Source organism: Zosterops lateralis (assembly GCF_965231275.1).
Source record: "Zosterops lateralis genome assembly, chromosome: 1".
In the NCBI taxonomy this organism is placed as follows: Eukaryota; Metazoa; Chordata; class Aves; order Passeriformes; family Zosteropidae; genus Zosterops; species Zosterops lateralis.
Genome location: NC_139762.1, coordinates 114,916,240 through 114,939,906, shown reverse-complemented (window position 1 = coordinate 114,939,906; position 23,667 = coordinate 114,916,240). Strand labels below are relative to the sequence as shown.

The 23,667-nt window shown below is 38.5% G+C and overlaps 1 protein-coding gene across 1 annotated transcript in view; it reads left to right on the top strand.

Moving 5' to 3' along the window:
- Positions 1–1,895: 1,895 nt before the first annotated feature.
- Positions 1,896–23,667, top strand: part of NSMAF (neutral sphingomyelinase activation associated factor) — a 38,077-nt gene continuing 16,305 nt past the window's right edge. Inside the window, exons 1-13 of the mRNA XM_083860240.1 lie at positions 1,896–2,010; positions 11,316–11,405; positions 11,500–11,578; positions 11,670–11,737; positions 11,823–11,859; positions 14,224–14,274; positions 16,692–16,763; positions 17,132–17,179; positions 17,299–17,351; positions 17,858–17,987; positions 19,794–19,865; positions 20,682–20,790; positions 22,784–22,960. Of these exons, the coding sequence (XP_083716366.1) occupies positions 1,958–2,010; positions 11,316–11,405; positions 11,500–11,578; positions 11,670–11,737; positions 11,823–11,859; positions 14,224–14,274; positions 16,692–16,763; positions 17,132–17,179; positions 17,299–17,351; positions 17,858–17,987; positions 19,794–19,865; positions 20,682–20,790; positions 22,784–22,960 (1,039 nt within the window). The 5' untranslated portion in view covers positions 1,896–1,957. The remainder of the gene's footprint in view (positions 2,011–11,315; positions 11,406–11,499; positions 11,579–11,669; positions 11,738–11,822; positions 11,860–14,223; positions 14,275–16,691; positions 16,764–17,131; positions 17,180–17,298; positions 17,352–17,857; positions 17,988–19,793; positions 19,866–20,681; positions 20,791–22,783; positions 22,961–23,667) is intronic.

The following is a 23,667-nucleotide window of genomic DNA, read 5'->3' as shown; positions in this document are numbered from 1 at the left end:
TTTTAAAGGTCCCTTTCAACCCAAGCCTCTCCATGATTCTGTGATTCCATTATTTCCACTGGAAGTACGACAAGGAATGAGCAAAGAAAAATCAGGTTGGCTATTGGTCAAATATATATCCACTGATGCTGTTAGAAGTTTGTACAAGCTACGTGCAGATGTTGCAGATTTTCTGCAAACAGGTGCTTTTACAGATTGATTAGAGAAATAGTTCAGGCAGATGGTAGAAGTGGTTTTCAAACTGTGATCTGTTGCCTCCTTAAATTCTGTGAACTCCTAAAGAGGACCCTGAAGGACAATTAGCCAAAGTAACCCTGCCTTCTGTAAATACAACAGCTCTTATGGCTATGTCCACAAATTGAAAATATTTGAGTAACACTGATCAACATATACCTGAATCCACCTCAGTGCAGAGAGTACATGAGACAATCTCTTGAGGTCTAGAAGCCTGTAATTCTTTTAATTCCTACGTAAAAAATTATATCCTCTCCATGAATCCATTTTTCTAACTCATAAATATGCAAAAAGCAGATTTTTATTTTTTTTACTGCACAAAAGATCGCGTCGGTAAACATATAATAAATGGTTCAGATACAGCGGCAGTTCTATGAATTGAAGGAAGAGATTTTACTCAACTCCTCTTTCCATAGGGGTATTTCTAGGCAATAAGAAGTCTTGAACAAACAGCACGAAGCTGAGTCAGGGGAAGTTTGGGTTGAATAAGAGGAGGTGGTTTTTCAGCCAGGGGATGGCTGGGCAGTGGAACAGGCTCCACAAGGAAGTGGTCACAGCCCCAAGGCTGCCAAAGCTCCAGAAGCATTGGGACAGTGCTCTCAGCACACGGTGTTGATTTATTAAAAAACTATGGATATTGATCTAATACCAATATCCAGCTATGACGGACAAAGACTCTCTAACAGTTTAAAGTTAGAAAGTGTATGTTTATTACGACGCGAGGCAGCGTGCGGGATCGCTCCCAAATACACACCACAATTTACAGATGATCACAGGGGCTTTTATGTACAGGAGTATTGAATACACAAAACATAAAAGCATATTCATAACTCTGGTACATCCCATTCCCTGCTTTGTATGGTAATTAGCCCAAAAAGCCATCAAGCATGGGGAGTTTGTTCTTTGAAATGGGTCGGTGGTCTTTTTTATGGGGTGGGGTCCCAAAATGATGAAGTAAGATGGGTCTTCCTCTCTTTGACTTTTTAACCTTTGACAGCTGAATCCTGTTTTCTAGGACTGTTTGATTTACGATTGTATTGTATTTATGGGGTCTATTGATCATTCAGGACGCAAAAGCCTAGTTTGACAGCTTCCCTTATTTATCAGTTCCTTCAGTCTGGCTTCTGTTAGCAAAAGGGAAGTTTTAGCTCCCTTACCTCAGCGATATTTATTTTAACTGAAGTCTTTAATTCTTCTAAATCAGTGCTTCAGTGTGACTCCTGGGAATGCCCTGTGCAGTTGGATAACCCCGATGGATCCCTTCCAAACCCGCCTGTTCTGTGATCCCAGGCTTTGAACGCACTCCCTGCCCGGACAGCTTCTGCCACAGGCATTACGAGCGCCATGACCTCACTGCGGCCGCACTACATTCAAAACTTTTATTTCAATCCACGTAAATAAGGCGGCTGTTCCGCCATGTAAACACAGCCTGGGCTCCCCCGTGCGGGCCGCGGAGGGCCCGGAGCCCGCAGGGACAGCGCGGCCCGGCCGAGGGCGCAGAACTCGCTACTGACCGACTCCCTTTCCCGGCCTTTCCCCAGACCGCCTTCCCCGCCTCCCCGGCGGTGCAAACGGGGCGGGCCGGGCTCCCCATCCCGGTGCGGCCGCGGCCGGCCCGCTCTCTCTCCCCGCTCTCTCTCTCCGCCTCCCCGAGGCGCGGCCTGGCCCGGCCCGGCCCGCTCCGGCCTGCTGCTGCGGCGGCACCGGGGGCTCGCTCGGCTCCATGGCTTTCATCCGCAGGCGGCGGCTGGAGCGGGAGCTGTACTCCAAGGAGAGGTGAGCGGCACTGCCCCGGCCGGCCCCGCTCGGCCCTGGGCCCTGGAGGAGCTGCGGGGCCTCCGCAGAGGCCGCGGCGCCGGGAGGGGAGGAGAGCCCGGCCCGGGCTGTGCCGCCCGCCGTGGTGGTGCCGGGGAGGTCAGGGGGGCTGTGGATCCCCTGGGTTAAGGCTCAAAACGCTGGGGAAAGGACCTGGGGAAACAGCAATGCTGCTTGCCTTGCTTAAACTGCGTGAAAAATAGCGTCTTGTAGACTTGTGTTTATTATTGTTCTCAGTTTTGCTTGTGGCATGTGCTTCGCTGTAGTTGTTTTTTTGTTTGTTTGGTTTTTTTTTTTTTTTTTTTTTTTTTTTTTTTTTTTTTTTTTTTTTTTTTTTTTTTTTCCCTGATCACTATAGTCAGTCTGCTGTCAGGCCTTAAATTACAGACTCTGTGTTGTCTCTTTAAAGTGTTATATTCAATTAGCCCGTTCCTGCTTGCTGACTGTAATCTTTGTTTTGTTTCTGAACGTACAACAAAGGCTTATCACTATCACACATGCTCCAGTGTATCCTGAATTTACTCTCTTATTTTTAGGTAGTGTCCCACTTTCTTTTTTTTCTGGCTTAGCTGTTATCTGTCAAAAAGTTTCTAAATCTTTTGCGAGCTTAATATATTTCCACATAGGAAATCTCTGTGTCACAGCCATGTGTGACACCCCCTTCTCTGGGGGGATCTGGGGTCCCCAGTTGTGTCCTGCTGCAGGATCCTGCAGGAAACAACAGGCTGGTTCTGTGTGAATTCCTGGTGCAGGTCTCTGCTGGTTACACTGCACTGTTTATTGTCCAGAAAACCACATGATGAAGGGCTGGACTCACTCTGTCCATATAAATTCTGATTCATAGCTGTACAGCCCATGAGGCTACCACATCCTCTGAAGTGGATTTTTTTTTCCTTCTTTGTTTTTTTTTTAAGTACAGATGTGTTCTGAGTCACGTTTTTTCTTCTTGTTGCTTTGGGGGCCTGCTCTGGTTTCTGTTGTGTGTAAGGGGCTGCAGGGAGAAAGGACAAACTACCAGTGTAGAAGGAAAAGAGAAATATTTTTAATTGTAAAGTAAAGCCTCTTAATTGTAGGAAAAGCAACTAAAATGACTGTGTTAGCTGTGTTATGGATTTAATGTAAATAGTATGTTTTGGGTTTTTTAAAGGCCTAAAATCAGACGTGCCCCTAAGAACCCCAGTGGGATTTAAATCTCTTCTAAAAAGCCCTGAGAACAAACTCATGATATCAGTGTCAGCATTACTGATCTACAGTTATTGATGATAACTTTTTCTTTGCTCATACTTGAAAGCATATCAGGGTCTTCTTATTTGAGCTTGTAATTTGAACACTTCATGAAAGATCAGTCTTGTTCTCATTTGCACTGGCAGCTTTTCCTCTATCTGCAAACCCATTTCTCTTGTTTCTTCCCCTTGCCTAACAATTGATATTTGTATAAAATCCAAGTAAATTAATATGTTTTGTACCCTATATCAGGTCCTTCCCTCTCTCTCTTTTCCTGTGCTTTTCTCAATTAGGAAATCTTAAAAGCACCTAAGTGATTTTAAATATTTTGAGCTTAGAAATATCAGATCAGAACCACTGTATTTTTGTTGTGTGTTGTCCTTATAGTTCTACCTTAAAACAGCAAAAAACAACTTGCTGTGACCTTTGAAGGGAAGGTTCTGAGAATTTTTTACCCAGGTGCTGGGTAGCTGTAGAGATACCAACTTCTGCTTGAAAGCTTTGCTTGATCTCTGTGTCCTTGGTGTAGAGGTTTCCTGGTGAAATGGCCAAGACTTTTTAAAATTTTTGTGGCAACTACATTTGATGTGTGTTTTGGTTTGGGGTTTGTTGTTATTTTAGGTTTTTTTTGTTACTTGCACATTGCTTGCTACTAAATTTTAAGCTATAAAAGTTCCAGTTAAGAGTACTGTAAAACTTGGTAAATAACAAGTTAATCTTCTTATGCAGTTGCTTTGGAGGGAAGGAAGATCAGATTAGTTTTAAGTGATCTGAAAAAAAATATTTCTTCTTAACTAATTAGTCCACTTTAATATCTAGTTACATAAACCTTCTTTTCTGACTGTGTGCCATTTTCTAGTAGAAAACAAGAAAATACTGAAATTTCCTGTGTGCAGGACAGTTTATTTAATCCCTAAAATACTCAAAATACTCATCCTTCCTGAACAGCAATCCTTTTTTACAACACTTTTAGTGACGATACATCAAATTAGATGATGTGGTGTTTGGCTCAGGTCATTGCTTTATAAATTGATTTCTCCCTTCTGCTGGCAGTGTGCCCAAATGCAGGCAAGTGTAAACATTTTATACGGGGGCTCTGTGCTTGGCTTCCTGTGTAAGGGGCTCATCCCTTCTGCTGGAAACATCACTCTCATGAGGCAACCTACTGGCAGCATGGAGGTGCTGCAGAAGGATCTTTGGTGTGATGGTTGCTTGGGCATTGGACTTACATATATATCTATTTTTTTTTTAATCAGTAGCCTTATCTTACTCTCTTGCGACAAAATATACATAATGAAGGCTTTTATCCAAACATCAGCAGACGAGTCCTACAGCTGGCCTATAGATAATTTGTTCTTGACGGGAGGAGGTTTAGTTTTAGAGTTGGTTTTGCATAGCTGTGTGCTGCTGCTAGATTGGGCTGCCCTGCTTTTTCATCCCTGACAATTTCCTTCTGTTATCAGAATTGTACTTCCAGTTTCAGGTCAAGTGATTGTGCAAGGTGTGTTGGATCAGCCACTGGAAACCCTTGTGCCCAAGTAGATTTCCAACATGTGCTTTTCTGATGCAAGGATGAAAATATTAAGACTTCAGTCACGGATTAGGAATTTAAAGCAGGACCAATGAGTACCTTTCCTGGGTGGTATAAACATGATTTTGCCAAGGCACTGGTCCCTGCATGGTCATTCCTATGCCCAGTTTGAGTAAGTCCAGTGCTTCAACTGGTAGATGAAATTGGTATATAAAATAAACTGTGGAGTTGTTTTATTTTCCTTTTCCCTCCCCCTCAAATGTTGGATGTCTGAGTCTTTTTCAAACTAGGGACATGCACACCAAGCAAAGTAACAGTAAAAGTCTCAAATAGACTAAACCTGATGCAACATACTTTTGTTTGGAGGATATTTTGTAGCACCTTGGCAGGATTTATAAATCCCAGGTTGTGGTTTGTAAAGGGTGATTGGTTGGCTTCTTGGCTGCATACTCAGAGCAATGCTAGGAATGTTTGGGTGCCTTTGGGTTCCCAAACCTTGTGTTCTGGGAATGACATCATATGAGCTCAAGGTCTGCAAGTGTTTTTTTGATACTTAGTGCTGAGTTTTCTTACGTGTCTTGGGTGTGTTCTTGACTCATGTTCCTCAGAGCGTTTCTGAGTGGCAATTATATGGTTGCTCTTTGAAAAAGGAAGTGAGTTCTGTGTTTTCTTGGCAAGATGGTTACTTTTTTTCTCTTTTCTACCTGCAGCTGTTTCTCAAAGGAATACTGTTTCCCTTGACAAGAAAATAACCTTCCAACTGACTGGCGTATTAAATTTTCAGTTATTCTTAATATAATCTTTCTGGGACTATATGAAGACAGGAATTTGAAATAGGTCTTCAAGCAAAATTATGTTACTTTAATTTACCTCTCCCCTTAAGTGTAGGTGCTTACCTTTTAAGCTCAAACAGCTCCTCTTAGACTGTTAAAAGATTAACTCTTTACTCCACTGGGTTCTATATACTTTTAACACTGTGTGAGGATTGAAGATGTTCCAACACAAAAGCTCTTAAAGCCTTCATTAAAGTTATCTGGGGGGGTGTGGAGATGTGTGTGCCTACACTGTACTGATCATCCATTGCTGCAGCTCCTACTCCCCCAACATGTACCCTCAGACAGACAGGCACAACTATGGCTGAAAATCTTTCCATTTTGGATCTGGGAAACTCCTTGTGTTATTTAAGTTGGTGGTGTTGGTTTTTCCAGCTGTGCGAGTTGTTATAATAAAAGATGTTCCCTTATCTAGCATGTTCTTCTTTCTTCTCTCTCCAAGCTGCTGCTGTTGGTTTTAGAATGCAGAACTTGCATTAAACCTGAGATGTAACAGTGCAAGTGCCTTTCCACCCCCTCCCTATGAAGCTCAAGGCATGCTAATGTGATAACTTTTAAAGTCAAAATTGACTGGTCTCCGCAACTGCAAGTAGTTTTTGAGGCGTTACAAATGTGTGGGACCAGCAAAGTTAATGAAGCTGCTTTGGTTTTTTTTTTTCTTCAAGTTTCATTTATCAAATATTACATGTAACAAGAAAATACAGTCATGTAGGAATTTCTCTGCAGGTTTGTTTGCTATTGGTCATTGAGGATAATGACTGGACTGTTAAGAGGCTCTAGGATAAGGCATTGAACATCTTGCAGACTCTCAACCCTCATAGCTACTTCTATGGGGTTTGAACTTTTTTGAAAATCTTGTATAATTTGTCTCTTTGTCATTTTCAGAGTAATATATTGGGGTTTCTTTTTGGATAGCCTACTATGTCAAGTTCATGGTATGAGGAAAAAATGGCCAGTGATCCCTGAAGACATGCCTGTGGCTTGCTGACTTCATCAGTGTGTTGCAAACCATTAAATAGCATTGTGACCACAACATTCGTGGGCATAGACCTGTCTTTATTAGAATACAAGCATAAAAATATCCTGTAATAAGCTTTAAGGTGTGAGTTTTATTGCTGGATTTCAAAGAATTTTGTGTCAACAGATATTTCCAAGCTATAGCATAACCTTTCTCTAAGTAGATTTTTTATAAACTCATTAATGATTTATACTTGGGAAGTTTCAAGTGACAATCGGGCTATTAATTTTGAAAATGGATCAAAATTAGCCACTTACTGGTAATAAGAAAAATGTCACAAACTTGATCCTTTTCTGTTTGCCTGAAAAATAACTTAGTGATATTTGTTTATTAAGGAAAACAGAGTTTTAGAGCACCAGGCAAAGGTGTTTAATCAAAGCTGAAGGGATCTCCTACAAATATGTAAGAACCAGAGCTGGGCTTTCTTTGTTTGTTGGTTTCTTATGTGGTTGGGTTTTTTTTCTATGCTGGTTCTTGCCGATAATTTAAAAATGGAAAAAAATGAAAACATTTTCATTTTAGATACCAAAGTACTTTTGTACGTTACCCAGCTAAAACTAATGATTTGCCTGACTAACTGCTTAGATTGAGGGGGTTTTATGTCTTGGGATCAGACTTGAAGGCAAGGAAGGGTAGACTGGGGACAGACTTACTTATTGTTACTTGTCTTGATGTTGATTTTTTTTTTTTTTTTTTTTAATCCAGGCTGCTGTTCCAGGTCAGTGTGATAAAGTCATAGGCTTACAGTGTGTGCTGTTAATTACACCGCACTGGGAACAGTACAGGTGCTCAGTGCCTGAAAACCAAAATATAATTTTCAACTCTTACAGGTTTAACCAGTTTCTTACACAGGATATCTTGTGCATTCTCTGCCTACTGTTACTTTTTGATTTATTTTTTAAGTCTTCCTATCATGTGTAGAATTAAACTACTATTTTAAATCTATGCTAAACATGGATACAAATTCTTGTTGTAGGACCACATAGCTGTTGATAGTCTATAAGTTTGATATGCTGGTCATCTTGATGTCACAAGTGCCTTTGGAAGACCTCCTTTAGCTCTTTGGAAGGCAGTCAGCCCAAAGCCCAACTGCTTAGTTGCACGCTGAGGATTCCCATTGCTGTAATTTTAAAGCTATTATGATTGATATCCTATTTTTTTCAGGCCTTCACAACACTGTTTGCCTACTTATGCAACATGCCAGAGACTGATCTGTACCTTGCTGTCTGTAGATACTTGTTAAACCTCCTGGCAAGCCTGAAGTATCATCGTGTGCAGTGATGGTTCTCAAGAGGGACCCTGTTGATACAGGAACCATCAGTGGCTCTGTTTATTTATGTGAAAGATATTTCTCTGTGAAGATAAAAAGCTCTGACTGTGCTCTAGTAACATGTGATGAAGCTTGACTTTTCTTTGACAGCTTTATGGATCATTAACACAGGCAAATGAAGTTTAAATACTTGAGCAGTAAAGACTCAGATGAGTTGAGAAATTCTAGAAGGTTATTCCAGAGTTCACACATTATAACCTTCAGAGTTCATTATTAGCAGTAACTTGAACTGGTCTAGATTTGTTAGCCAGTACTGAGATGCAAGTCTGAAAATTTTGCTTTCATTTATCGTATCATATTAATTTTCAAAGAGGCAGGTTTTGTCTTGGGACAGGCAGTAAGTTGCCCCCAATTGCAGTGGGTGCTTGAGAGAAGTAGAGACCTGTGGTTGCATTTGTGCAGATTTGATATCTGGGCTCTGTCTGCCTGCAGAAGTGACTTGTTGGAGCTTGAAAATAAAAAAAAAAAATGCAGATAGAGTAAATGGACTTGCAAGTAGAGTAGCAACAAGCATAGAAAGGATAGGAAGTGGCTTCAGAACTACATGGAAGGCTCTGTGGAGAGTGGGAGGGGAAGATAAATGTGGAAAATGCACTTAGCCTATATGAAGGACAGTATTTGAGGAAAAATGCTTCAACACCTTCCAGCACAGCAATACAACCCATTTTGCAGACAGAAAAGCTGAGGTCAGTGAGCAGGAGATCATTGCACAGGACGTCACTGGTCTGCAGAAAGAAGCTCTATACAGTGATGTTGTCTCTGTCAGCCTGGAGAATGAGTACTCTTGTGGAAGAGACACAGAGAGAATAGCAAAGGGACAAACTGGATGCTGCTAGCAAACATGGTGCTTACCTACAGTTTCTCCACAGTATCAATTTAAACCTGTATAAAGAGTTTATCTTGAGTTTTTGTGCATATCTTTGGCTTTTCTATTTGTTTTTCTTCATGAAGTCATCTGGTTCAGCAGCAGTAAATGTTATGCTGGGGAAAGAATACCTCAAATTCTTGCCCAGAGTTTCTGGTTTTGGGAAGGTGAATTGATTTATAAAGTGGCAAGTACAAAGATACAATAGTTTCTTAGAGGTAGTTATAATGAAAAAATTCAGAGAACTCTCTTGGTTTATGTATTTTGGCTTATGTTGAACATATTATAGTTACTATGAATAACAGCCAATGTTTTGATATAAAAACATGGCTTGTCTTGAATATATGAGGCATGCTTGTATTTACCAAAAACTTTAAAAATCCAGTAAATACCAGTGCTGTCAACAGGTGAATTTGGAAAGAATATTAAAACATGAGGAGTTTATTAAAAGAGTAGGTGGAGACAAAGGTAAGAGCCCAAGAATGATGAATTCCAGAAATTAATTCTATTGAACAGACATTACAGTTTTCTTGGAACAAAAATAATTGTGGGACCATGAATGCCATTTCTCTGAAGCTCATGTTCCCTATGTCAATAGTGGCTGTTTCCTGATAGAAGAGAATAGATTTTTTTCAAACAAATCTGTTTGTTCTTGACTTCTTTTTTTATAACTTAAATAATAATAATTGGCTTATGGATAATAAATGAAATGTATGTACTTATACATACTAGAAAGAAGAGCATTTTACTGGTGAGTTGCTCTTTATACATCCTAACATAGCTTTATTTAAAAGCTTTAAAAATGTGATAGAGCTTGCAAGATGTGAGTTTGCACAGTCACAAATTTTAAGTTTGTTCTGAATGAGTTCAGCTGGATGATATGTTGAAAAATGGGGTATAGTGGTAACTGTGTGGAAGCTGCTGTGTTTCATATCCTGATTATAATTCCGTATGGCACAGAATGACCCTTGGGTCAGTTGGGGTCAACTCTCCTGGCTGTGTCCCCTCCCAGCCCCGGGGCACCTCCAGCCTCCTCTCTGACAGGGCAGAAGTGGCCTTGACTCTGTCTAAGCACACTCAGTCCTTAAATCTTTGAATTATCAACAGTTTTCAGCACAAATCCAAAACAAGGCCCCATAGCAGATACTGCAAAGAAACAAGCCAAAACCAGCACAATGGGATCATAAAAAAAACTTTTCAAGAGAGAAAAGTAAAGATAAGGCCATTTTGAAAAAGCAGCAGAGCAGTAGGACAAAGTATCTGGGAAACAAAAGCAGTTTTGCATATATAGACCCACTGTTATTTGTAGTTGCAGCAAAATCTTTATTGTTATGTTCTGTTTGAGATAGCAACCACAACACAATTTTTAAGTGCACAAGATGTATTTTCAATAACACTATTTTTTCCATTGTGAAATATGCTTTTTAAATGAACAGGCTGTTCGATTCACTCAGTTCATTTTGTGAACTCTTGACATATTTACTGCTGTTTGAATACTGCTCTGGGGACACTTGGTGTTTATTAGTGTTTTCACAGGCATTTCTAGTGAAGCACATCATGAGCAAAGTACAAAAAGCTCAAAATGTGGGCATAAATGAATACTAAGTTCTTGTGCAGATCAGATCAGTGCTGCACACAAACAGGTTGTACTTCCAACTAAAGTTGTTTTTGCTTCTCCTGCTGTGCCAGTATCCCCTGGCATTCTCTGCTGCTGAAACACTCAGTGACCGAATGTTCACCCTGTTAGAAAGTTGTTGATCACTTGCAGCAATTTTAGTTAAGTTGGTAGAGAAAGCATTTTCATGTTCTCCATAATCTGGCCTATTTGCGTTTACTTGGTACCAGCACTGGCATTGCTGTGATCCTGGAATTAAATACTTTCAAAGACTTCAGTTTCCTATTTTTCTTTTGTTGTTGTTGTTGAGGTTTGTTGTTAATCACAATAGTCCATGAACGGGCTTCCTGGGGGTTGAACAGAGGTACAGAGGAAGTACAAAATACGGTTTGTGAGGAAGGTAATGCTTCCTCAGAGGGCATCTGTCAAGTGTTGTAAAGTCTGGGCCAGTGTTTTCACTTAACATTTTAGACCAATGTCATTTGGCTTGGCTTCAAAACAGTCTAATTCCATCCATTCTAAATCATTAGTTCCTGTTCTTCCTTGTTGTGTCATTGCATACTTTGCCTGGCATATATTGATCAGGGCTAGAGCAGAAAGCCTGGCTATATTAGAATAGTTTCCACCTAAGACATCAGAATCAAATATCTAACCTTCTGTGTGTTGGAAGAGCATCAACTGATCATCTTCACATGTACACAAATTTTCTCTATAGGTTGTTATTTTAAAAAGCTAAATTAATTCATTATCGGGGTGTGGGGGTGCAGCAAAGAGATCAGTGAAAGCTTTCCAAAAACTCAATATGTTTTATTAAGAGATTTACTAAAGATTTTTTTATTATTATTTGTAGGTTTTCACTGCTTCTTCTTAACCTGGAAGAATATTACTTTGAACAGCACAGAGCTAATCATATTATAAATAAAGATTGCAAAGATGAAAGGTACAAAACTTTTATGTATCTTAATTTACTGGAGTCATTTGAGGCTCATGTATTTTGATCATATGCACAACTTTTTTTTTATTGTTCCTTTTAGAAAATTCAGAGGCTCCCTAAAAATCTGTTCAAAGTCAATTATTTTTGAACCAGATGACAATATCCAGCCCATTATCAAGGTAAGCAGTGCAAACTGAAATTTCTTGGTAGCTAAAGATTCTCTTTAAAAAGCTTTTAAGAAAGACTGTGTATTTTTATGACTTGCTGCAGATACCACTGAGGGATTGCACTAGTATAAAAGCCCCAGAAGATAATGAAGCAAATAACCCTTTCACAAGGTAGGTGAATTTGGGGTACTGCACGTATTTAACTTCCTTTAAAGCCCAAATGCTCATAATTTCAAATATCTTATTTACATTTTAGGAATACATCTGGAGCGATTTCTGTTGTATGTAGCCAGGTAAGACCTGCATATAATGGATTCTTGATGTATAAATGGTTGAGGTTGCAAATATGAGCAAGCTTATGTTCCTTAATGGTATTTTTCCTCACAGCTGTAGTCCAAGAGTGTGAAGTTCACTGAAAACAAAACTAATTAGTGTCAAAAACTTAGCTTTAATGTGAAACTGTTGATGCTGAAAATTGCAAACTGTTAATGACTTCATTAAGTCATTAATTCAATAAATTGAACTTTTTGCCCTGTGCATTTTATAATGGAGTTTAGGGAAACCTTAGAATTGAATGAAAGAGGAGAATAGACTGTAATAAAACTTGTTTTTAATCATCTTTACTTTGGTCTTGTTATTCTGCTTTTGTCATGTTGTGTGGTAATGGCAAAGCCATCTCGGTCCATGTGGTTCAGCTTTGTGAAAACTCTGGACTGTGCTCTATGTCCACCAAATAGTTTTCAGAAGTTGTCCTGAAATATTGTCTTCAAGTTTCAGTCAAGAGTTGTGATTGTGGATGCATTCATTCTTAGAGTTAACCAAGGGGATACACTTAAAATTCTGATAAATTGCAGTTGATAGGTGTTCCAAAGCTGTAAAAGTTTTTTTTTTTAAAAAAAAAATCTCACGTATTCCTTTCAGAATAGAACAGAGTTGAGGTGGGAAATACAATTTTAAATATTCCTATATATTTCTAAAATGTGTCTTTACCAATGCCCAAAACTGATAGCCTTGCTCAGTTACATGCTGCTACAGTCAAAAACAAACTCAAGCATTTAATATTGTCTGTGCCAGAGAAATCTGTGGTTTGCGTTGAAGTAATCAGTATATTTAATTTAATTTTGAAACTGCTTCTGTGAAAAATACTGTGTAATCTATTTCTTGAGTTGGCAGGTTTTCTTGTGTACTGAGTGATTTAAAAAAAAAAAAAAAGTATTTCTAACTGCTCCAGGCAATGCTTCCACCATACATAATTACATTATGTTCTGAGGAACAAGTGATTATAAGAAACATCTTGTAGGAAAGAGGAACTAAGTTTTAAGATGGCAAATGTGATTAGCTGCCCCCATTCCTCCCATTTGTAGCTTGCCAGTCATTTTCCTGTCTCTGAGGAAATGTTCTGAAATACTTGGGTGGCATCATAAATGCTGATATTTTGTATAAAAGTCACATGGACTTCCAGGTGTCAAGTAGTCACTAGTTGTAATTATGACAAATTACGATCTAATTAAAAATATTGGTTTTTAAGTAGAATTTTGGCCTTGTAGGAAACCACACATAGGGAATACTTGGAACACCTTAAAACATCTTTGCCTTTTAGACTCAGAAAAAATTGTTATTATATACCTGGATAAGCAGCTTTTCTTTATGTAACAGACAACTTAGAACTAAATGCATTCAAATATAGCAATTGGGAATAATAATTTAAGATTATTTCAGTATTTTTTCTTGAGATAAAATTTGGGGAAATCCTCCAAAATAGGAAATTAATACGGTATGCTTAAGCTTTTGCTCAGCTTACAAGTAAAAAAACCCAAACCATTATGTCTACTTCTTATGTAGAGTACTCAGTATAGTCAGTTGTCACCCCAGGACAGTAGTACAGTGTGTTTTGTTTGGTTCAGAAGCAGTCCTGAGCTTAGGCCTGACATTTAGCAAGTTTGAGCCTTCTCTACAAACAGCAAAACCACAACTTCTTTCTGGCTTATCACCTTTGAGATAGCGGATAATAAGGCACAGCGTGCAAATTAGTGTCTTGCAGTCAGGTCTTTTTATAGGAATGCTGAGAATATTCTGAAGAAGGAGAGAAGTTTTATGTGGGTTTTGGAAAGATGTTCTCAGAGATGAGGTTAGCAGCAGAGAAATAAAACCATGTTCAAAAGCATGGTATTGGATGAGGGAGGAAATCTGGTGTTCATTGAGGTTGGAGCTGGAAGCAAAATGTTTTGCAGCAGAAGAAAGGCATTCATCTGAGAAACGTTGCACAGTGTATGTTGTGAGTTGCCAGTCTGGAATAATTCCTGTTTGGGCAGAACCTTGAGCCACTAAAAGAGGGGGAGGATCTGCCTCACTGAAAGTAGCAGTGTGTATTTGCTTTAGTATTGCAACTCCTTGAAGGTCGTATGATTAGGATAAAAGCCCACTAATCAACTGTGTAAGTAAGCCTCTGAACTAAATTGCACTCTTGCCCTCCTTGCAGTTAGCTCATATAAAAGTTCTTTGTTTTTCTGCAGTTTATCTGGAGTAGTAAAAGCAGGATATTACAACCCAGTGTTTTGCTTGCCTAAACAGTGTTCTTAGCTTTGTATTTACCAGTACTTCTGATTAATTTTATTACTTTTTAAGATGTGAATCTGTAATGTCTGTTACTCTTTCAGGTTTTTCTCATTAAAGAAAGAAATGTTATTGCACCCTATAAAACAGTAAGAGTAAGTATGTATTTTTCACAGCTTTTAGCAAACTTTGTAAGGATTTACGTTCTTATTTCTGAAAGAGTAAGATAATTATCATTTGAGGAATATGACAATGAAGCTTTTAAAAAATTAATTGCATATTGAAAAAAATAATTGCATATTGAAAAATTGACGACTTTTCTGATGGCTTTCTGATACTTCTTGGAGGACATGCTGCAGACTTGGCTCTTGGCCATTTACCTGGATGTGCAGCTCTATGGGCTCAAAGTCAGAGCTATCAGCTGTCTGTCTGTGTACAGTGGATGCTGCATCCTGGCTAAGTGGATTCTCCTCAGTTCTGCTCAGACCTGAGAGGAGAGATTGCTAATTGATATTTCCCAGCTGAGTGCTTCTCAGTTCAAAGAAATGGCAAAAAAGGCTGCCCACAGCAGAAATTGGAGCTTACTCCTGGTTGCTTTCTGCTGATGGGGTCAGTCTGCTCCAATTCTGAGCCTGGAGGCTTCAAGGCATACAAGTAAGGGTTCTTTGCTTAAATTGTGAGATTAGTTAAGATACAAAGGAAAAACTTATATTATGCAGAATTAATTCACATTTTTCCCAAGAATTGAAAAAGAATTATATTTCTCAATGTATTTGTTTAAGTAAGAAGCTTCTAGAATGATGGAGTCCGTAAATTTATATTACTGTAATGAGCAGCAAAGAGGCAAGAGAGGATATCTATCTGTTCTCTCAACAAATGCTTTAGGTTGATTAGATCTGCCTCTGAACTAGGACCTTAAAGGTTTGTTGCTTGGGTTTTTTTGGGGTTTTTTTTGTTTTTTTTGTTTTTTTTTTTAAATTGTGGTAGCTCTTCATGTGTTGAACCTGTTCTGTCTTCCATGATCTGTTTTGCAGCCATATGCAAGATTTATTAAATATCAGACAAATACCTTATCCCATTGCCAACACAATGAAAAAGAAAATAATCAGAAGGGTTGTTTGGAAAGCTTTTCACTTCATTTTCTCCTAAGTTATGATTCATTCACATCTAAAACATTTCTGACAGTTAACCATCACAATTTACTGTGCTAAAGTGCAGCTACATTTCTGCATTTTAAAACAAGAAATCTAGTTCACCTTGAATCTTTTCTGATTTTTTTCTGTTGCTGCTAAATATCTTCTACTTGAATTGCTGCCAGTTCCATATATGTCTCCGAGTGCTGTAATTGAGTAATACATTTTATCTTCCACGTCTTTATTTGATTGTTTCAGATCAATTACAAAATACTGAGCTGTTGTCTTTGAATATGGCTGGAGAGCTACAGAGACAACTGCTCACAAAAACTGTCACATTGTTGGCTGTAAGCAATACTTATAGACCACTCACTAGGATTTCTGAGAGCTGTGTTTTTTCTTGTTGATGGAAAACTATGCTCTGTGTGCAATGCTGCAAGGCTTTTATCTAAATTGCTACTGAATTTCATGTCTCCCTATAATCCAGTTCCATTTGCTTTTCGAAGCATGCTTTCCTCTTGCATTGCTGTCAGTTCAGCTCACATCACATGCATTACACTGAAGATCATCTAGATTTTCATGTCTTCCTCTCTTCAGTTTAAAATTAATCCAGTTGTACCTGCTGACCAGTGTCTTGCTTTAGACTTACCGATCATTTGGTTGTTTTTTCTAGCCTGAGAAATCACAAAACGCTACAGAAACATGTTGATGCTGTTTTATACTACATTCAGGGATCATAAAAGGATCCAACAACCTTTGCTAAATACAAGTTGTGTGTAAAATTAGTACCAGTTGATCCATACACATACTTCTAAGATACTTAAGTTAAAAATCAGGAATGTCTACTATAAAATGACAGGGGAAAATGAGTGTGCCACATATGGTGGATGATGTGTTAGTGAGGCTTTTGTAAATGCCTGGTCAAAATAGGCTGTTATTGGCTTTGATATCTTTTCAGCTCAAAACTACTTAGGTAGATGACATTGACTAACTTTTAGCCTAGTCTTTAAAGATTTGATGGGCTGGTGTCTTTCTTCTCTGAGAAGTACAGTAGCTATTTAAAATGTTACATGCCATTTGCTAGTTCTATATTTGCATGTGTTTAAAATAGATATTAAAATAGGCAGAACAGGTACTACTTCTGTATTTACTGATGTTTGCACTACATTAACCTATTCACTTAAAAGCTATTGTGCTGCATTGTATTAAACAACAGACAAAATACTGCACAGAGAGCTTTCTGCAAGGAAGATATATTTTAAAGAAAAAAGATCAGGTTTTATATCTGCTTTTGGAATCTTTGAGATATAACACAGTCTTTAATAGCATAGTTTTACTGAGTTTATTATTTAGGGGTTTATAGTTTAGTTTAGTTTGATTTTTTTTCCCACTGAATTCTATTTGAAATTCTTTCCTACTAAATGTACTTTTAATTTTAGGGTAGAACAGAACACCTATTCCAACTGGATGTTGTTTGGAATGTAGGAGATGTTGTGCAAACTCTACATCAGGTATGTGGTTATTTGATATCCCTGCATAGTTCATAACAGCATCTTTTGATATTTATTTTAGAGTTTTATTTGTTCAAAAGGTGAAAACCTTGGAGTATCATTTTTTAAAATGTAGAATTGACCACAGCAGCTGGTTCTGACAGCTGTTGTAAGTGTTCCATATTAGCTTTTAATATTCAGTGTGGTACTGTAGAGACAAAGTAGTAACATGGCAGTAGCAATGAACAAGTATGTCCTACTTTGAAAAGAAATAGTAATAGATCTTTTAGTATGCCATCACCAAGAGTGCTAAAGCCCCTCGTGTTTCTGTTGACTTTTGAGCTGTGTGGGACATCTCTGTGCTATTTCACTTAAAGCTCGTTGTTTAGCTTTACAGGGCTTCTTGTCTAGATAAGATGGGAGATCAGGCTGCCATGGTGAGTATCTGATTATTTCTAATATCTCTGTTTAAAAGGGAATTGTGATATCACTGTTCAGTAATTCTGATTGCATTTGAATCAGAGACCATATTAATTTTTCTTTCCTTCCACATTAGATAACTGCTATATTGCAATCACGCTTGGCTAGAACTTCATTTGATAAAAACAGGTACTCTTCTAATCACTTTCTACTGGGAAATCATTGTCATCTTGTTGGTTGATTAATCTTCTGCAGTGATAGTTAGATGGTTGAGTTAGTCTAAGTTCTCTAATTCAGAGAGGTAACTTCTTTGTATTCTGAAGCATCTGGAATGAAGACTGGGAAATTCGGTGTTGTGGAGATGAATGTGTTACTTTGTCTCCAAAATGTTTCATTTATCTGTGAATTTGTTGCAATTGAGCATCAGTATATGCCTAATAAAATTATAGTTTTAGAAAAGTCAGCTGGCTTACTGCTCTGAGATGGGAGCAAAATGTAGCAGTGTTCCCTTCTGGAGTGCCTGTTAAAGTGGAGGTCTCAACAAAGAACTTTATTCCTGTGTAAAATAGGCTTAGTGAAGTCCCCATTATGATGTCCCTAGGCTATAAGCTAACTAAAACCTTTCTAAATAATTTAAGGGTGCCTCTACCAAAGTAAGAACTGGAGGTAAACTTACTCCTTTTCTTCACTTGTAGATTTCAAAGCATTTCTGAAACGCTGCATATGGAATGTAAAGCAGAAATGGTGACGCCACTGGTGACTAATCCAGGGCATGTGTGCGTTACTGATGCTAACTTGTACTTCCAGCCTCTTAATGGATATCCTGTAAGTGCCTCATAGCTGGTCTTGCATACAATGTGAGCACGCTGCCCTGCTAGTGGACAGTTTTAATTTTCTGTACTTTTTCTCTAAAATGCACATAGTGCGCATCTCCAAGAAGAGTATTTTCAGTTATATTTAGAAGGTCATTAGTTTTCCTTTGATCTCTGCTGCTCTGCTGCCTTCAGTGTGTCTCTTCCTCTGAGGCTTCATTCTGTGCTAACTTGCTTGAAGTTTACCTCCTACTGACAAAGCACAAAATGTCCTTCACTCATTCTCTGTTAATATTTGAAGATCACTATTTGTAACATTTCATTTAAGATAAATTTATCAGTCTTAGTCTGATGCTGTTCCAAGTTAGTGAGAGCTTTACATGTAATTTACTTTGGGAGCTCTTAGCTAGGTTTCTTATTAAACTGATCATTCCTTTCTCTGGCGAAAAACTGAGTGCATGCTGCAGATGGATTACTGCTTTGGAACTTGTCAGATGGATTACTGCTTTTGGAAGCAGTAGTGATGGTCTTAGCAGGCCACTGACTTAAGGTATTTTGCAGAATCATAGCTTAGTTTGGGCATGGCCATAGCACGATCACCAGAAAACTGTAATTCTCAGATTGATTTGGTTTTTTCCAATTTGCTTGTCAGCGTGTGAGATTGCATCAGTAGCCCTGGTATGGCTGGTCCTGCAGGCTGGTGGAGCACAGTGTGGCCAGGGATGAAGTACCAAGCTAGACCCATCCTCTAATCCCAATGCTGGACTGCCAGTTCCCTCCACGGGAAGGAACTCAGGGCTGAGGACTGGAGCATACCTCTAGTACATTCATCCAATGGTACCCTGTGAAGAGGGAACTAATCTGCCTGATTTGAGTGCCCTGAGGACAAGGAAAAGACAAGCAGAAGATTCAGTGGAGTCTGGAGATTCAGACTCAGGAATATAAATAGAAAGCTCTGAGTGCTCTGAGAGGAATATTGAGTTAGAGAGATCATGTCTGTGACAAGAGGAAGGAATGTTTGGAGCTAGTGGAGAGAATGGAAAAGGAAATTGGAGAAAGTGTGTTTGACAAGGAAGGAGGAATTTGGGGGACAGACTTTGTAGCAGGGCCTTTTGCTATAGGTCAAGGGTAGTAGTTTTAAACCAGAACACGCTAGATTCAAACTATACAGAGAAAAAAAAATAGGTTCTTTTTACCATGGGGGTGATAAAACACTGGCACAAGTTATCCAGAAAGGTGGTAGATGCCCCATCCCTGGAAATATTCAAGGTTAGGTGGAACCACACTCGGAGTAACCTGGTCTAGTTAAAGGTGTCCCTGATCATTGCAGTGAGGTTGGACTAGATAGCCTTTAAAGTCCCTTCCTACCTGAATTACTGTATGATTCTGACATGCTGGAAGTAAGTGCAGGCAAGGGAGGTGTGTTTCAGTGGGATAACGCTGCTGCCATTCCGATTCCACCCGGCAGGTGGCACAATGTGCCCGGCAGCCCAATGGCTCCCCGTTAATGCGGCTGCTCTGGGGCGCGGGCATTGCTGTGCTGGCCACAGGCTCGGGATAAAACACTGCTGCTCACTGACTCCTGAACTGCTCTGCTACCCAGGCAAAAACCAACAGCAAACACAAACTTCCTCTTTTTAACAGAACTGCTTAGCATCACTATCCCACTGCTAAAATGGAATGGATGGATATTGTTTTCATATTGCTAGTATCTCTAGTCAAGAAAAACTTCAGATTGTCTGAGGAGGTTAAGGTAGAACATAAACCTACTAGAATTTCTCCATCTTTTCTTCCCTCTCCCTCATCCCCCCCCCTACAGAAACCAGTAGTACAAATAACGCTGCAAAATGTGCGTCGTATCTATAAAAGAAGACATGGGCTGATGCCACTGGTAAGCTCAAGTATTTATTTTATTTTATCCTCTTGCTGTATAGATGGTTTCTTAAAGGGACCAGCTGAAACAGTCTGCATCATTAGGTAAAAGCCATGTGTTCTTTAAAACTCTGTATTAAATAGTGAACAGTATTCAAGGATCCCTTCAGATTTTTTAAGTGTTTTCTTTTCCTGCATTATCAAAAAGATGAAAACAGAGTGAATTCTGACAAGGATGAAAAACTTTTTTCATAAGTAGTTGGCATAGGGGAAGGGAGTACTGTTAGGGAGCAATTCATTCCATTTATCTCAAGCACCTCTCACGGGATAGAATGAATTTCTCTCTCATATTTTCTCTGGATTGATTAATGGAAGAAGTTTGGTCGCTACTTCATATTGAGACTAATGTGGAGTGATGGGTCCCACTGTACATGACTGAGAAATGACAAGAGCTCTGCAGTGTAACCTCAGCTGTGTGCTTTCAGTGTTAGCACTGAAATTTCAATCTTGTAGAAATTTTTTTGTCTCAAAACACATTTAAGCTAAATACACTTTTTTTCTTCCTAAGTGAATGGAGTGATGCAAAGAATTCAATGTCTATTACCTAGGCTTAATCAATCCAGACAGATCCAATCTATTGGCTCAGTGTAAACGGAATGCTGTTATGATTGGAAATAGAAAATTTAGTATGTTAGATGTTGTGGGCAAAACTGCTACCCAGTATAGAGCCATAAGTCTTAGATATTAATAGCTGGAACTTTCTGTTAAAAAACACAAGTACTACAGCTTGTCAATAATTGCTCTCATTTGTTTTCCCCCCCCTTTAACTTTCTAGGGACTTGAAGTATTTTGTACAGAAAATGATCTGTGTTCTGACATCTACTTGAAATTCTACAACTATCAGGATCGAGATGAGGTCTATTTCCTTATTGCAACATATATAGGTTTGCAGTATTTATTTATTAATGTAGTATGTAGTACCTTGTGAAGGAAAATCTGTCTGGATTTTGCTCTGTTGATGTGTGGGAAGAATGGGAAAAATAAACAGATGTATAAGCTGTAAGCATTTTTAATAGAAATAAGCAAAGACCAGAAAGACTTCTGTGAAATGGCACCAGTATTGCTGTGTTTGAAGAGCTGAGTGTGAAAGCTGAGGTGGCATTATTGAGGCAAAACTATTTTTTTTGATTTGCAACTTGATTTGGACTGTCTTTAACAGCCCCCTTTCCCCCCTTAAAAAAAAAAATCAAACAAATGAAACAAAACCACAAAACACTATCTTCAAAGCAAGGGATAAAAAATACACACAATTAAATTGTGTTTTGCTGAAAAAATACAGACTAGCTTGTGTGTGTATCCCCCGAGTCCTCAGTGAAGACCCTATTAAGAAACTTCCTGTAATAGATGGATTTCCAGTGCACACATAAATACTTGAACTTTCCTCAGTCTTAGGAGTAGTTGATGAAAAATATCGCTCTGAAACACTTGAATCCTCATTTCTATTAAACGTTATATGCATTAATTCCTAGATAGTGATGGTTATTTTTTCTGCAGATTATAAACAGAAACTTCCTAAAATGTATGTGTCCTGGAAAAAAAAGTAGAAAAAGGCTTAGTTTTTGTGTAATTTGAAACATTGAGACTCATATCGAAAATGTTTATGTAAATTTTGTCCATTTTGTTATTGTACTGGGACTGTGGTTCTGTTTTAATGAATTCACCTAAATATCAGTTGACATTTCCCTCCTGCTTCACAAAGAAAAATAGAAAGCCCATGAAGGAATGATAACTTTCCTTTAGAATTGTTTTAGTCTTCTAGATTTTTCCTTGAAAAGGAAATAGATTCTGACATAATTTTCTCTGTTATTGAAATAGCCGCATGCTGTTACCCTGCTTCAGACTTTTTCTGGATAATTTTCTAAGGTGAAATTTCAAGGTGTAAATGAAAATGCTGATGATGCTGGAGCTAGAAATAAAAAAAAAAAAAAGAGTGAGCCCTTTCCTTAAAAGTATTTGCAGCACCTCAGTATCTCCCTGGCAGCAGAAGAACCTCTCTTTGAAGGTGCTAACACTTTTTACTTGCAGAACTTAAAGTACTGAAGTGAAGGAAAGATTGGAATATGTCATTCCACCCTATGCTGAGCTAAAATAGAGGCCTGCCATAATCTAATCTGAGTTTCTTTCTTGCCATTGTACCATGGCTGCAGTCTTTCAGTTCTACTATTTCAGCCACTTGCCCAGGTGCTGTATAGTGAGTCAGTGGAAGAAAGTGTAAGAATAAATAAAAAGCCCAGTTTTCCAGCTGCATACCTTGACATCACAGCTAATAAGCAGAGAGTAGAGCAGTTTAACTTTCTTGAGCTCCTGCCTTCAAAGAGAACTCTAGGTGTATAATTCCTATTTTCTTGAGTGTGGGTCAAGTTTTCCTTTTCTCTGCTCTCTGAAATGAAATGCTGTTCATGTACATACCTGACATTTTTCCACAAGTTACTGATATTGGGTGCCCTTGGTTGCAGTAGAAAAATATATTTAGTTTTATTCTTGACTGTGGCAGAACTGCTCCTAGAAATTTGAAATCTTAAAGGTTGCCAGATTGCTGAGAGAGTTGTTCATGATGTGCAAATATTTTTCCATTCCACATAAATATTCATCTGTTCTTACTGTGTTTGGTTTCAGCACTTCTTCTTTATGATTTTTTTTTTTTTTTTTTGCCAAATGCAATTTAGACCCGTTTGCAGAGATATTAAAAGATGTGTGAATTATGGTAGCTATGGAAACATGAAGTTGCCAATTAATTCTGACTTGTTCTATTAAGAAACTGTGCCCTTAATTGTGTTATAGGATCTCGCATAATGTTAATCAGAGTATAATTTAAGGGCCAAACTCCAAACCTCACAACTTTTTAATGTAATGCATGTAAACTTTATTTTATTTTAGAAAATCATATTGCAGAGCACACAGCTGAAAGTTACATGTTGCAGTGGCAGCGAGGACATATATCAAATTACCAGTATCTTCTCCATCTCAACAATCTGGCTGATAGAAGCTGCAACGATCTCTCCCAGTATCCTGTATTTCCTTGGATCATAGCAGACTACTCTAGTTCAGTTTTAGGTATGTATATATAGAAAAGCAGGTTAGTGCATCATGACCAACCTATAATGTGGGTGGGGGCTTTTACACTGCATAAACTTCATGTTACATCAAAATGAACCTGGCATTAGTGGTCTTGGATGTTTTCTTGTGCACTTACCCCTCCCCTTTGGCTTAGGGGACAAAATACCTCACCTTTTTCTGTTAAGTATTGCACTCCTCAGATACAGAGCATGTACTAAACATCTGCTTGGTTGCTTTGCAGATCAGCAGTGCTGAGCATTCAAAGACTTTCTGTGATTCTTATAAATGGAAAAGAACCAGTAAAATGACTTTTTTTTAACAAGTTAGATGCACTGAAATATGTAGAATCCAGGTGTTCTTTTGTAAATCTTAGAATTGCAGATTGAATGCAAGAGGCTGACAAGGCTTGTGCCTAAATAAGCTCCTTGATTAAGGGTCTTAGTGCAGTTTGTGATGGGATTTTGTCCTTTTGAGGATTGTGTCCCTCTGCAAGAAGCAGAGTAGGGGAATTTCATGGTATTCATCAGCACCTGCTCAAACACTTCAATCTGATTGTATGGTGGGACTTAACCCTAGCCTGACAGAATGGTTAATGAGTAGGAAGATGATACCAGCTCCTTTTGTGCCTTTGATAGCAGGATCTTGATTACTTGATAGTACTTGTAATTACTGTCCCATACTATAACTATTAGCTCTTCAGGAAG